This window comes from Euphorbia lathyris, chromosome 1 (genome assembly GCF_963576675.1).
Source record: "Euphorbia lathyris chromosome 1, ddEupLath1.1, whole genome shotgun sequence".
Taxonomy (NCBI): Eukaryota; Viridiplantae; Streptophyta; class Magnoliopsida; order Malpighiales; family Euphorbiaceae; genus Euphorbia; species Euphorbia lathyris.
The window spans coordinates 114,269,560-114,285,131 of record NC_088910.1 but is presented as its reverse complement, the minus strand read 5'-3'; the positions used below and the strand labels follow the sequence as shown (position 1 = coordinate 114,285,131).

Here is a 15,572-nt window from a genome sequence, read left to right as displayed (position 1 = left end):
TTATAAATATTAATAATAATAGTAGTTATTTAATTAAAAGGTTTTATTTTATATTATGAAATCATTAGTTTTTTACAACAATAAATTTATTGTTTAAAATTATTAATTTGCAACAACAGTTTTATTTCGGTGTTAGACGGAGTGCACTCATTTGCATTTCGTGGTTACTGGTCAACCACTACAAAAAAGGAAGCCATTAGCGTTCGGTCGCTAACTAGCGAATGAATAGTGATTAATTCGATCGATAAGGTGAATTGCTGTCTAAAAATTGGGCGGCAAAATTGCCGCCAATTTTACACCATCATTTTCTATTGAAACACGTGCCTGTCCATAAAATGGGTTAAAAAAAGAAAAGAAAGACAAAAGCGGTAATTCTTTTCTCTTTTCACTCTCTCTTTCTTGCTGGTCTCTCTCTCTGTTTTCTTTTCTATACTCTACGGTGAAACCCTAGAGCTTCCAGTGCCGCTGGTGAATCTTCACTAAACGGCCATAGTGGTTCTTCCTCCTTCTGTGTGTTTTGTTTGAATGCAGGTAAATGTCTTTTTCTTCTCTCTTTTCATGATGGTTGAGCCCATATTCTTCTAACTTTTGTTTAATTGGCGGAAAGTGCAGATTGTCCACCCAATACCCCAAATTACAACTATGAACAATTAAATAATAAATTGAGGGGGAGAGGAAGGAACAAACAAAACGGATCGAGAGGTAAAGGAGGAGGCCTGAGATGGATGACGGAAAGGAGACGTCCTGGTTCTGCTGGTCAGGTAGGCTTCTTACTGCCTCTAATTCTTTTCTGCTAGCAATTCGACATTACCTAATTAAGTTTTTAATGTTGATCTTCTTTTCCTGGGCTTGGGTTTTGTTGTTATACGTGTGATGGGTTTTGAATTTGGATTGGGATTTTCCAGATTTACCAGTTCGCTAACTTTATTGCTTATGAGCTCCAATGAGGTACTTTTGTTCTGCTTTACACTTTTCTTCCTGCTACTGATGCTAAGAGTGTCTCATGTCCCTATAAGATCTTTTCTTGGCTTTTTTTTAAGACTCAGTTCCTTATAGAAATGGTTGCTCTTTTTGCTTTCAAATGAACTGCAATGTTGAAACTATGAACACAAGAGGCCTGATTGTTAAATATGTAAATGATGTTGAAACTTTGTAAAGCTTAATACATCAGGCCCTGTTGGTCCATGCAGATACTGGTATTTAAATGTGGATTAGGAAGTAAATTGATTTTTATCGGGTTTTTTTCTTATCAACCCTGTGTATACCTCTCTACATCCATATTTTACAGCATTGATTTTTCAATCTTATTCAATATATGACCGGGTTAGGATGTTTTCTTTTTCAATTGCATTTCTGTATTTTGACTGTGTAATGACTAATGAAGCTTAATAACAGTCACAAAAGCTCTTGGATAACATGTTAAAAAAGACCATAAAGATAGTGAGCAAGCCCATCCATGAACCCAATAATCACCTTGTAGATGAAGGTGGAGTCTGACTGTTTAAAAACTCTCCTACAGGGATAGTATTTGATCATAGAGGTGACCTCATCAGTTCATATTTTTATAAATGTTCAATGATTTTGATTGAGAAAGGTTGGCTTTCTTCTGTATTGGTAATTTATGAAAATTCTGCATTACAAGACCCTATGTTGCATGGAAACTCCTCTTTAGTCGCATTTCATGTCAGAAATGTTTCGGTTTCATTTCCATTTCCGTGTACTAGCTATATTTTTTTAATAACAATTCTAGTTGACTGTTTCTGTGTAAGGACTCAAACTAGAGAAATGGCCATGGTCCTTATTTCTCGATATCTAGTTAAATTGGAAGTAGATGGTAGTTGCCCTGGCTTGCACAATTCTCGTTAACGACAGTTTGAAGTAAGTTTGTGTTTCTTATTTTCTTTTTATTATTTCGTTTTGAATGTTTATCTTAACATGATTTCGTCTAGTATTGGACTTTGGGTGGTTTGACAAGTAAATGGATTTGATTTTATCTTTTATTATTATATCAGCAATAATATTAGAATGAAGGGAATGAAAAATGTTGTTCAGGTTTTAGGGAGAGCAAGCTTGTACTCAATTGAATTTAGGGATATGTACCAAAATGGGACTATGGTTTTTAGGGGAAGTATCAATTTAGGTTCAACCTACAAAATAGCATAAATATAGGAGTAAGGTTTAAAAAAATATCAATTTAGTCCTCGATAACGGATTGAACACGTCATTCCTAAATTGGTACATTTTTTAAACGCTAAGCCTATATTTGTGCTATTTTTTATATTTATTTTGATACCTTAGCCCTTGAATTTAATTAAACTGTTTGGCTAAGTTGAAGAATTATGTTAATTTGCGTTGAGAATACTAGTTAGATCATGGCTTTGGATTATGGTTCAAAATTGCCAATTGTCATTTTAGATTGTTTTGAACTCAAAAGTTTCTATTGGATCGTCTGATTTGTGATTTGATAATTGAGGCAATTATTATATTATATGTGCTGCTTATTCAGCCACATGAAACAATCATTATGTTTGTCTATCAGTATGTTGATTTCAATGAATTTTCCTTTGGAAATACATAGGATTATAGTGACTTGTACTGATAGCTTTGCGTGTTAAGCCAGCACATATTATTGTCAAAGTAAGTCTAGCTCCTAATTATTTTCCTATTGTTTTAATATACACCCGACTCATTACATGTGCTCATAGGACTAATTTAGCCTCTTAAAAACTCTCAGTATGAGGTTGCATTTTCTTTTGTTTGGTTCCAATAATACAAAAATTACATTTATCAATTTCCATTTTTGTTTCTCTTCTGAATTGCTTTTGACAGTTGCACATGCAATTTTTTGTGGCTAAGGCAGTGAAGCTGGCTTGCCGTTCTGTCTATGCGCGATTCAGTTTGATATACAAGATTTGAGCATCTCTCTTTGGAACAACTACTCAGGCAGGAACCAAAAAACCCAGCAGTTGAGTAGCGAAAAGGAGATCTAAACGGTGTTAGTATATGAATGCATTTACTTTTTAAAGTTAATTTCAAACATGTTTGACTTGTTTTTGAAATTTTAAAGGTGAGGCAGTCAAAGGCGTTAATTGTCTTTCGTCATGTAGATAATGGTCTTTGATTTTTTTACTGAACAGATAGAATGTTCAGTATAGCATCTGTTCAGCTTTTACTATGGCTAATAATGCTAACCTGTTTCTCTTTGATTGTTCTGCAATTATAGGTTGCAAAGAGGAGCATCACCGGGAGAGATTTATGGAGGCTCTTAGCATCACCAAGTCAAGGAGGGTGCCTCTATGTAAAGTTTTAAATCCATAATTAATTGCTTCATTGATTGTCCAGGGTTTCGAATTTTTTTTTCTCTCACGAAATAGTTTATTTGTTATAATTGGTGAGCGAAATACCATGGATTGATAAAAAAAAAACCAAATCCTGAATAGTAGATAGATTATATTTGATCGATAAAAAAATCAATTTTCTTGTAGTGTCTATACATAATGCATAATGTAGTTTGTTTCTTTTTCTTATTTAGGTCGGAGTTTCATGATGATGATAGTGTTGATGAATGAAAGTGAAGCATAAAGAGGAATCCACATGCTTGAGAATAGACCACATTTTGTATAGCTAACTGTCCGTGGTTATAATTTTTTGTGAAATTCATACTCAAGCTTTTGCCATCTTTGATAGATTTTGGATCATGTGATGGTGATTCGTTAAGTTAGTTTTTGATGTAATTATATAACTCGTTTTGTAAAGAAGAATATATGTTGACTTGGTAACTAATTATGGCTATTAAGCTATTTATTATAAATTAGATTCTAATTTAGTTGTGTTATATATATATATATATATATATGTATAATTTACAAAATAAAAAAAGCAATAATATGTATATGTATTCAGGTATTAGTTTTTTTGGCAATAATAAGTTGTGACAGCATAGTTGAACTACAATATATATGGCAACGACAGCATAGGTTGCGACAAATTAAAATATATAGCAATGATAAATATCGTTGCTAAACATTAAAATATATAGCAATGACCTATGTTGTTGCTAAATATTAACAACTATACCAACGATGGAATTTGTTGATGAACTAAAAATATATATAGCAACGTGAAATGTTGTTGCAAAAGATATATTTCATCTACTCGGATATGTTACAGATTTGGCAACGTAGAACGTTTCGCAACAACGATGTTGTTGCTGAATATATATATTTGGCAACAACACTTATGTCGTTGCAGAAAGCTTTGGCAACAGACATAGTCATAACGACGCGTTGTCGTTGCAAATAATGCATTGTCGTTGCAAAATATGTTTTTAGCAACGACTTTTTGCGTTGCCAAAAAATGATTTTCTTGTAGCGTGACAAGATTAATGAAAACTCTGCTAGGCTTTTAGGATGCTAAGCAAAAGCACAAGGACAACTGATGGCAACTCATAAAGCTATGTAAAGGGATAACATGAAACTATCAAAACTCCTGCAAGCTTAAAACCCTCTCACACAAAAGGTTGCTCGCGTGTAACCGGACAACACATCTGAAGGTATTGATGTCCTCCCCATGGGAGGACAGCTCTCAAACAAGCATGCTACCACAGACATTCCTCGAGTGTCCAAGGTAATTGAAAACCCCTCAATTGAACATAAAAAAATACTAGGTTGCCAAATTCCAAATATTTACTAATTATTGCGAACATCCCACAGTGAAGACCTCATAGTTTTCCTTCCAATCAACAATTTCACGAGTCATCATATTCTGGTGGACATCGGAAGCTCAGTGAATCTCTTCTCATAGAAGCTTGAGACTGACCTCTTCCTCTCTGATAAGATATTGTGCTGCCTCCCAAGTACTTAAGTTACAAAGATCTTCGTTCCATTCGCTTTGAAAAGGAAAACCAATGGCATAGATGTAAGGCAACACATCGACGGTCATACTAGAAAGTCTAGCAAAAAATCCTGAAAACATGAAGGTTATGCCTTCGGGAATGGCAGGGTCACCCTTTAGCCAAAACCACTTTGGCTTGAAGTCTTGCATGTTTTGTATCTTTCCAATAGTAAAATCCTTTCGGTAACTGCTCATTTGCCAATAGACCATCTCATCCCATTGTCTTCTTTATGGTTTTCCAACATGACGAAAACAATGGTCCAATTAGGTTAATACCCAAACCTTCACATATTTTGGCAAACTCAAAAAACTTTACCCAAGCATTTGGAGCAATTTGGCAGAGGCAAAGGTTGAACTCCTTTAACACATTCAACATCTCATCATAAAGGGGAAATCGCAATCCTACTTCAAAAGATGGGTAAACACCATTAAGTACCCTTAAGGAGGCAAAAATTCCATTTACTCCTCCAAAGAAAGATTGGTGTCCCTTTGATTTAATTCAGAATAAGAGGCTACAACTCTTATTAGTTCCCCAATAATCAATCTTGAAGGTTGATCATAGACCAAGAGATTCACTTGCTTGGAAGAGACAACTTTTTTTGTGTTTTGGGTTTTTTCTACACCTTTGGTGGACTTTAATTTTCGAGGGATCATTACTATATCGTGTATGTTAAAAAAGGGGTTGGATCCTTAAGATTTCCAAGATGGGGAGATTTTTTAGAGTTTTCTTGTCTCAGACTTTCCATATAACAAAGAAAATAAAAAGGCAAAAGAAAGAGAGAACAAAATTGTTTCAAATTTTGAAGAAATTGGCAAATGCAAGCGAAAGAAAGTAGAAAAGTCTTTTGGAGCGTGTTCTCCTTATTTTATAGCTTCTGGTGAAAGATAAGGAGACATCGCAATTAATAATAGGATTTTTAATCATTATGTTATGGGTTAATTTCAAATAAAACTCCGTAGTTTCACATTTTTTTTGTAGATCAGTATCTGTGGTTAGCAAAATTTTCAGTTTTTCAAATTTGACGAATAACGACCTCAAAATGAAAACTTTCAAGAATTAAATGATATTTTAAGCAACTTTAATTCTTCCACTTTTTAGGTTTGGGGTCATTTAGATGTTGTTTTCTATGAGAGAGAAAGTTAATGTTTAGAGACAAAAAACTCCACAAATGATGATTTTGAAAAATAAAAAATATGGTTCTATATTAAATATGATACTAAACAACTTTAATTCTTGAAATTTTTCATTTTGAGATTGTTATCGGTCAAATTTGGAAAAATGAAAATTTTACCAACCACATGTACCGATCTGCAAATAATGTAAACCACGGAGCATTTATTTGAAATTAATCCTTACGTTATCCCAAAAAAACCCAAAGGTCAAATAAACAATAACATTTAATGGCATTGATTGACGAGAAACAACACGCTGAAGCAGCACTTGTAAAAAAACTCAAAATGTCAATTGTAAATACAGTAAGAGCAACATCACATTTTTGTTTCATGCAGCCTGTCATTAATTTAAGCTACAATGACATGTTTCTAGCTACATCCCTCTTAAGACAAAAGGCATCCAAAAATACATCAGCAAGAAATCTCTCAAATAAAATGGTAACTTCATCCAATCATAAGATGAAGCTCATCCTTATTTGAATGCTACCTTCAACAGGCCAAAGCCCATATGAATTCGATCTTCATTCATCCATCACCACAAAACCTTAAAGCACTTCAATCTAGAGAATCTGGATGTGGAGGAGACATCTGATATCATACAATTTAACTTAATGCATGTGAACCAATGGGATACTCTTTCCTCAATATCAACCACTAGAGGCACGTGGATTGTAAAATGAGACCTCAAGGTCACACACATTCTTACCGGTATTAGGTGCTACCGCTATAACTATTTCTAGTTGACAGCAGGACCTCACTATTTACTATCTGCCACGTGGACCTTGCCCTCATTTAAGGTAGACACTCTGATTCTCCTATAAATACAAGGTATACAGTACACTAAAAAGTACTTAATTCATTCACATTGCTTAGATAAGTTTTATATATTACTCAGAGTGAGGTCACCCCCGGTCCATTATTGATCATTTTTTTTATCTTATTTCAAACACTAAAATATCTCATCAAGCTTGGTTCATATTTTATCACATCAATATATATCTACCATAATAATAATATATAAAAAAAAGTCATTCATTCCCATTTAAAAAAATATTAAGAAAAGTACAATATCAATATAATATTTTCTTTTTTTTCAGGAATGCTTTTTATTTTTTAATTCTAAACAAGAGATAAAAATTGTTTGGTAAAATTTCAAAATAGTTGGTTTTAGCAGAAGAATCAACTAACATATAATATTATATATCAACAACAACAAACAGTAAAAATCAACAACTAAATCAAACAGGTAGCAATGCATAAATATTTCATTAGTATATATAATTTTCTATTTTCCTTTAATATGATAAAAGAAAAAAAAGAAAAACAAGATGCAATATTTATGATCAAATGGGTCGGCATTGTATTTCTTTCCCCCACGTTTGGTTATATATAATGAAAAGTACTAGTACAAATAATCCTTCTGGTAATTAGCAGCAGCCATGATTAAGAAATACTTAATTAAGGACTAAGCTCACGCTTTCACCAATAAGAAATCAACACGTTACTAATTATTTTGATAGCATGATTAGATAATGAACCAATCATAACCAATTAAGATGCCTTGGGTAACTTGAAACCATAGTGGATGATAATCACATATACATAATACACAAAATCTCAAATCAATCTCAACTATAGTGCCTATTGTTCACATTTTGCAATTGGATGCACCTAGAAATAATAATTAAACTAGCTAGTGGAAATTAAAAAATATATGAGAAAATCGATTTTAATAAAGTACGTTTGTTTTATCTGTTGTTTGCTATTTCTTATTACTGTTTGAAAAAGCTGTTTTTTAAAAAAAAGTAGGGATTCTATGCGTTTATAACAAACTATTTTTTAGCTACAAAAAGCAAAACAGAATGTGTCTAACCAAATACCTGAAACCCTTTCTTGAAAGACAAACATGAGATTAAAAAGCAGCAATCAAACACTATTTAAGTATGACTTTTCGTTTTTACAGAAGAAGGCATATGGTTTATTCCTAATAATTTTTTTGACACGTACAGAAAATAAATTCTTTTTGCTAATATTGTATTTTTATATTGTATATTCTAAGATTAGCCAAAAATAATCCTGTAATTTTCCTACCTATGAGATTTTATTTATTTATTTTGTAATCAATCAAATCATTGATTACTCTTCCAAGGTTATAATCAAGCAATAAATACTTGTATCTGCCGATATATTTTAATCAAGGAGAATTGATTCATCTCTTCTTTATTTTGTTTCATGGTATTGAAGTAGAAATTTTAGGGGAAATGGGTTTTCTTCTACTTCTGCTCAAATTCTGTAAAGAATCTTTGAGAATATTCAATCAAATTCTGTAAAGAATCAAAATTTATTATGTTAGTGAAACATTAAAGTATTTGTGAAAAGAGCACACATCCTTCACTACATTAGTTACTTTGATTAATATTAATCATCATTTTAAAGTCATTAATTTTATAGGTAAGATTTTACGACGAGGGCATCAATATTCAGGATCTAGAATTTTTTTGAAGCTGAGGTCACATGATATGGAAAGATAACAATACATCATGTGGGCAATCAAAAGATCTAAGAAACAGAGTAAGGAATGTCACACGCTGTATAACCATTAAGATGTTAGGCCTCTAAGTCTACCGAAGGAAACCACATGCTGCAAGAGAATTCAGCCCACACGCCATTTGACATTACTTCCTCAGCAAGTCCTACGATTCTGCCACAACTCTACACAAGTGATGTTACTGTTTCGTCATTTTGTATTTACTGTTTTGCCATCTGAACTTATTTTCTAATTTGCCCTTATTTTATTTCCACTCATTTTACCTCTATTACTTAGATGATGTTGTTATTATACAGGGGGTATTAGGTATTTTCTCACGCAAGATTAGGGAAGTACATAAACCTAATGTTTTGTAAAGAAGAGAACTTTTCATCAATCAAAATTTATTTTCTCCATTGGAGCTAAGGTTCATTTCTTCAATGAGATTATTCCCTTCTAGTAACTAGAAAAATGTATCATCTTTATTGGTTGACGATCATACTCAATTTTTTTTTACAAATTTAAATTTAACTTATATAAAATATAATTAATTCTTGATTCAACAAGAATAACCATTGGAGATTAAACTTTTTGGCAATTTGCAGAGAACGAAACAATTAATGGTATATCATTGTCAGATTAAACCATTGGGTGAAAATTGATTTAACCCTTATGCAAAAAAAAATCCAATTTCAAGCTTCATTAATGAAAAATAAGTTTTGTTTCATGTGCAATTTTATGTTCTGGTTATCCTTCAACCTATATCATTCTGACTATCCAATAAAGTTTTTTTTGTTATAAAAAAAACTCATCATTCGTTAATGACGGTGAAATAGTATATCATTTGAGAATTTTAGGCTTAAAATTGCACTATTTTGTACGTAGATGCTAAAATTGTTTTTCCCTCAATAATCATATGACTAAATTTGTAATTCATCTCTATTATTGTTAAAAAAAAAGTTGAACTTTTTTGGATCGAAGACCCTTCTAAACAGAACGGCCTCCCCTCAAGTCGTCTATTTCAAAACCTTTACTAAAATAATGAAAATCGCGTACTTAATGATCAAATTTTTCTTTTGAAAATACATTGTTATGCTTAACCTACAACAATATTTTAATCTATAATTTAAAGATTTGTTAGGTATATATGTGATATCATATCTTATATTAAGTTTTCGAAATTGAAATTCTTCAATTTTAGTGGGTATGTCAACATGCATATGTTTAATATCATTAAGATCGAAAGCTTATATTTAGATTATATTATATAATATTTGTCACCAAATAATGTTGACTTGGCCCAATTATAATTTATGAAAAGAGTCCATGCTTTTGAGTTTTCAAGATGGAAATTATCACACGTTACTTTCAAAGCACTTGGTGGAGATACTTATTAAGGAGGTTCTCACATGCTTGGCGTGTGCCCCAAGGGGTACCCACTTTTGTGAAAAAGTGAGGACCTACCTCTTGGTTGACCACCACACGCGCGCGCGCATCGCCGTCTGTCCGAACCGGATTGGGTTGGGTTGGTGCAGTGGCGGAACCAGGACCCCGAATGACCCGAGGCTCAAACATATCAATAAAAAAAATTTCAAAACGTAAAAAAAAATCAAAATTAATTGTGCAATTGACGGTAAATTTTCAAAGTCCAGCCCGTTAGGACTCGGTAAATTTTTTTTAGCCTCCAACGCATTAAAACTGTAAAAATGTTATCATTTTTTTTTTAGAAACTAGCATTGAACTAATAGAAAATTAAACATGTTTACTTTTTTTAATGGTAATGACATAATAAAAATGAATATTAAATATGTTTATTTTTTTAAAGACATGTTAAAAATGAATTCAAAAGTGTTATGAAAATAAAAATAAAATAAATAAAAAAAAATGAGACTGAAGGGAATCAAAAATGAGTCTGATAATTTGGAAGCAATCAAAATGATTTCTGAGAATCATTCTATGGGTCTTAACAGTCGCAACCTCATCAAAGCTATTATAAGGCTTTGCTCCTCCTTTGAGTTCGTAGAGTTCAGACACATTTTTAGAGAGCAGAATCGTGTTGCTGATCGCTTGGCGGCGGCGGGCCATGAAGGGACGTTAGGCGTTACTACCCTTCCTGTTTCCCCTAGTTTCATCTCTCATCTTCTCTTAGAAGATAGGATTGGGTTAGCTTCCCTAGGCTAATTCCTGGGTAGTTTGTTGTTATTCATTTTTCTTTTCCTTTTCTACCAAAAAAAAAAAAACACAGGACCTCTTAAACAAAAGCAAACATACTTAACCATCTCATCTACCTTTATATATTGAAATAATACTACATAGAGTCAATATAATTCTCTCCAAAATATTACGAGACACCGTTACTAATTTTTTTTTTCTCAATTCTCGGGCGGCCAGCCGGGGCTCGAGCCCCGGCCAACCCCCCTAGTTCCGCCACTGGGTTGGTGTGGTGTAAAATCTATAATTTTTTATTGAAAAAACTAATAATATTTATTATTATTATTTTATTATTAATTTCGATTTTATTTTTTATTTAATTTATTAGTCTCTGATTTAGTCTTTCTGAACGTTATTTTTAACGTCTATTTTCCTGAACGTGTCTCAGCTAAACCCAGTCTCACCCACCTTCCCTGATTTTTCTCCCACCATCTTCTCCACTGAATCAGAGCTCAACAGCTCTTTTTTCCACTACAAATAGGTGTGAGAGACTGGTTTACAGTAACATTAATTTTCATTCATTCAATATTTTGAAACTGAGCAAACTGAGAGTATAGATAGAAATGAAATTGTACGGTTGCAATACAATTTCGTATTACAGAGGGTTGTTTTATCCTGGAGGCGACCAGAGTTCATATTGCTTGCAATTTTCCGACAGTTCCGTGAACGTCTTAAAGAAAACGACATTATCCACGACTCTGCCCATTTAATTTTGTTCGGTCTCCTGCTGTTTTTATATTCCAGTTCCAACAAATAACATTGAGAAATGACAATATATAAATAGATGGAAAGAAAACCTCAAGTAAATAAGAAATTTCATTCTACAATGAAGTAAGTTCACGTGGGCATAATTTTAATATGATCTACATAATCTGTAATATGATTATCTTCTTGCTGAATAGAAGAAATAGGGGTTATGGATACACATCTAGGGCTAACGGCACATTCTAGACATCAATTGAAACATTTAGAAATCAAGGAAGAAAAAAAAAAAAAAAAAAACACTTCTAACAATCTTCCCCTAATATTCTAATAAGTTCAGATGTAACAGTGGCTAACCAAAACTATTTAACTAGTTACTGTCCAAATGAAAACTACCGGACATACACATGCACTCTACATAACACGATTTATGATTAATAGGGTCGGTCCTAACAATTTAGGAGCCTTAGGTAAAATAAGCAATAAAGGTCCCTTTAATATAAAATTTACTAATTAAAGTGTACGATTTTGTAATTTTTTTTATCAATGGACTTTTCGAAAAAATTAGGTCATCCTATATGATTTTATCACTATCTATATTAAAAAAAATTAACTTTTATATATACATATAACAAAAAAAAAAATTAGGTCGAGGACTGGCCCTCATGATTAAGAAAATGACTCCATTAATAATATCAAAAATTGGTTCAACTTGCCAATATTAGACTCTCAATTATATTATTTATGATGTTAAGAGTAAAAATTAATCTTAGTTAACCATGTCAGGGAAGCAAATGGAGGTAAGTTCAACGGTAAAGAAACATCTTTTGTAGCATCTGACCGAATTTGATTTTTGCTGTCGTTATTGGAATAGGTGAAACAATATATAAGTCATCTCATATATCCTTTTATATCGTTGAAATTTTTCCAAGAAATACCGTTTCTCCCCTGCATTTATTTATTTTTTTTTTGTTAAAAATAACAAAGTTACACATAATTTTATACCTTATAGCATATTTTAATAACACTAGTTACCTTTAAATCAGTTTGATATTTGAATTTGGTGTATAAATAAGAAACACCATATGCACTTCTTTAACACTCATCTATGGGTAATTTAACAAGCAATTTCTGGAGGTTAATTTATTCTTTGACACCATATTTCCTTCTCTTACACCACACTCTACTTTTAAGTGTTGTTGCTCAACAAAGTAAAGGCAAATCTAATATTATTGCAAAACACCTTTATTTCCCTGATTTCAACCCTAATCCCATTACCGACCACATTAAACTCCTCGGCAGTTCAAAAATATCATCAGAAGAAGCTTCAATTCACATCCCTAACATTGATGATCATAATCTCCGGCAAGCCGGCCGAGCAATCTTCTCTTCCCCTATCCGTCTCTTTGATCCCTCAACCCTAACCTCTGCTTCCTTCAACACAACCTTCTCTTTCTACTTCTCCACCCCCACAAATGGAACTTTGATCGGAGACGGGCTGGCCTTTGTAATCGTTCCAGATGAGTTCGCCGTCGGCAGACCTGGTCCCTGGATGGGCATCTTAAACGACGCTTGCGCACATTACAAGGTTTTCGCCGTCGAATTCGACACTGCTCAAGACCCAGAAGTTGGGGATTCGAGCAATGATCATATTGGGATAAATGTGGGCACCATTGTTTCTTCCAAGGTAGCTAATTTATCATCGTCCCCAAATGGATTATCTTTGCATAATCAGTTAATTCACAGAGTTTGGATTTCTTATAACAATGATAAGAAATGGATTGATGTTTATTTTGGATTAGATGCAAACCCAAAACCCCCAATTCCAATTTTATCATCTTCACTCAATTTAGATCACATCTTCAACGAGTATATGTTCGTGGGTTTCTCTGCTTCATCTGAAAATTCAACACAGATTCATCACATCCTCTCATGGAATTTCTCTTCTTCTGTTCAATCATTTTCTCATCTCCCATCCAAGCATATCTGTCGAAAAAATGTTGCTCGACAAGTTTCAAAATTTTCCGGTTCAGCTGATTCTGAATCTACTTCAAGTAGTTTCTTCATCTTTCTCTGCGTTTTAGGGCTTGTTTGTGTGGTCCTAATCAATCTCTACTTCAGCAGTAAACGAAGACAAAAGGCTTCCCCTTTGAAGAAACAGAGACCTGTCTTACCAAACATACCTCATCAATTCAATTTCATGGAAATTCACAGAGCTACTCACGGTTTCAGCAAAGAACATGAATTGGGTAAAGGTTCAAATTGGGTTCTTTACAAAGCAATTCTCCCCAATAGATGTATTGCATTGAAGCGATTTGAGATTATGAGTAATTATAAGCAATTACTAAACAGAATCTCTGTTCTAAGTTGTACAGAACATTCGAAATTAGCTTCAATTCGAGGATGGTGTTGCGAGAAAAGAGAGATGATGATTGCCTACGATTATTTCCCCAATGGCAGTGTAGATAAATGGCTTGCTGTTCCTGGATTTGGTGTTCTTCCATGGAGTCTTAGATTGGAAGTTATAAAAGAAATTGCAGAGACACTATCTTTTCTTCACTCAAGAGATATCCCACATCGAAACATAAGAAGTAGCAGTGTGTTTTTTGATGTTAATAAAAGAGCAATTCTGGGTGATTATGGTTTCTCGATGTTGACGGAGACGTGTGATGCAGGAAAAAAGCATGATGTGTTCATGTTTGGGGTTTTTGTTTTGGAAATTGTTGCAGGGAAAAGAGGGGATGAAGAAGAAATAATGGGGTTGGGTTGGGAGATGCATGAGAGAGGAGAGAAAGTGAAAATGGTGGATGAAAGGATAGGAAGTTGTGTGAATTTGAAGGAGGCAGTTAGGGTTTTGGAAATTGGATTGAGGTGCACTTTGGTTAAAATTAATGGGAAGCCATCAATGGAAGAGGTGGTCAAGTTGTTGAATTTTCGTAGCCAAATCCCTAAATTGCCCAGAACTAGGCCACTTGAATTGTTACCTAAAAACAAATGAGTCATTACTTCATTTACACAAAGTAATTAATTTGATCAAAAGCATTCGCAAAATAAAATTGGTCATTCTCATAGTCTTGTACTATTATTTTAGGTATACTGTTGTTGTGGATAATACATTTAACGTTTACGTTAGGAGCAAATTTATCTTTAATATCTAACATTATGCAATTTTACTTTCAATGTTGGCATCTAAGAGTAATTTTATCCATAACGTTGATAAGTTGTGTCAATTTGAAAAATAATTTATCAAACTGTCTTCTCGATCATAAATCTTGATCATCTACACTTCCAATGTGCGTTATTTCTATCACTTATTAGTAATAGAACACAAATATATGATTAGACGTGAATTTTAAAAAAATAAATAATTTTTTTTACGAGTTGGACAAAAAAAATTCAAATATTTCACCGAATTTATAAATATTAACCTCCAATTATATTATTAAGTCATAATAAATATGAAATCTTTTTTCAGAACCAACTGATATGCAATTGATTACAAAAAAAAACTGATATGCAATTGGTTCAGAATAAAGAGCAAAATATTTATCTTTTATGATAATGTCTGAAATTGACATAATTTGCCAACGGTGGGATAAAATTACTCTTGTCTACCAATGTTAATGATAAAATTGCATCATTTTAGATGTTAACTAGTTTTAGACCCGTGCTTTGCACGGATGTTTTTTTATATAGTAAATGCATTTTAATGTTATATATATGTATTAATATTTCTATTCAAACAACCATGCATATATAAATTGGAAACAGTTAAAAATATCATTTGAAATTAACACTACAGTAGTATACTCAAATTATGAATGATTTAGTCAATATCTTCAAAAGCGTTTTTGAAAATACATTTGAGTACAATTTGTGTTTTGTTTTACTAATCACAAAATAAATCGATCAATAAATTTGATATTTAGGGAGTCAAAGCAAATCGAGCAATAAATTTCTCCAATATTACAATCTCTAATTTTATTTGCTTCAATCATATGATTCTTAATTGAGCTACCATTAAAACATGTGTTATTACATAAACTTAAAGTTTGATCTACATTAA

At 32.7% G+C, this 15,572-nt stretch overlaps 1 protein-coding gene and 1 long non-coding RNA gene across 10 annotated transcripts; both read left to right on the top strand.

Annotated features, from left to right (window-relative positions):
* Positions 1–360: 360 nt before the first annotated feature.
* Positions 361–3,811, top strand: LOC136210693 (uncharacterized). Of its 9 annotated transcripts, none has more exons than XR_010678171.1 (7): positions 361–531; positions 613–761; positions 906–948; positions 1,770–1,878; positions 2,830–2,995; positions 3,224–3,298; positions 3,533–3,811. It is a non-coding gene; the product is annotated as an uncharacterized lncRNA (long non-coding RNA). The 9 variants fall into 9 exon arrangements; XR_010678173.1 differs by having other exon boundaries at positions 1,751–1,878; XR_010678175.1 differs by lacking the exon at positions 906–948.
* Positions 3,812–12,543: 8,732 nt separating this feature from the next.
* On the top strand, positions 12,544–14,637 carry LOC136210688 (probable L-type lectin-domain containing receptor kinase S.7). The gene has a single exon (XM_066002061.1). The coding sequence runs from the start codon at positions 12,615–12,617 to the stop codon at positions 14,502–14,504; it is 1,890 nt and encodes a 629-aa protein (XP_065858133.1). The 5' UTR covers positions 12,544–12,614; the 3' UTR covers positions 14,505–14,637.
* Positions 14,638–15,572: the final 935 nt, after the last annotated feature.

Bases quoted from the DNA above. Each gene is read 5' to 3' on its own strand.
- LOC136210688 (XM_066002061.1), top strand. From the start codon at position 12,615: ATGGGTAATTTAACAAGCAATTTCTGGAGGTTAATTTATTCTTTGACA.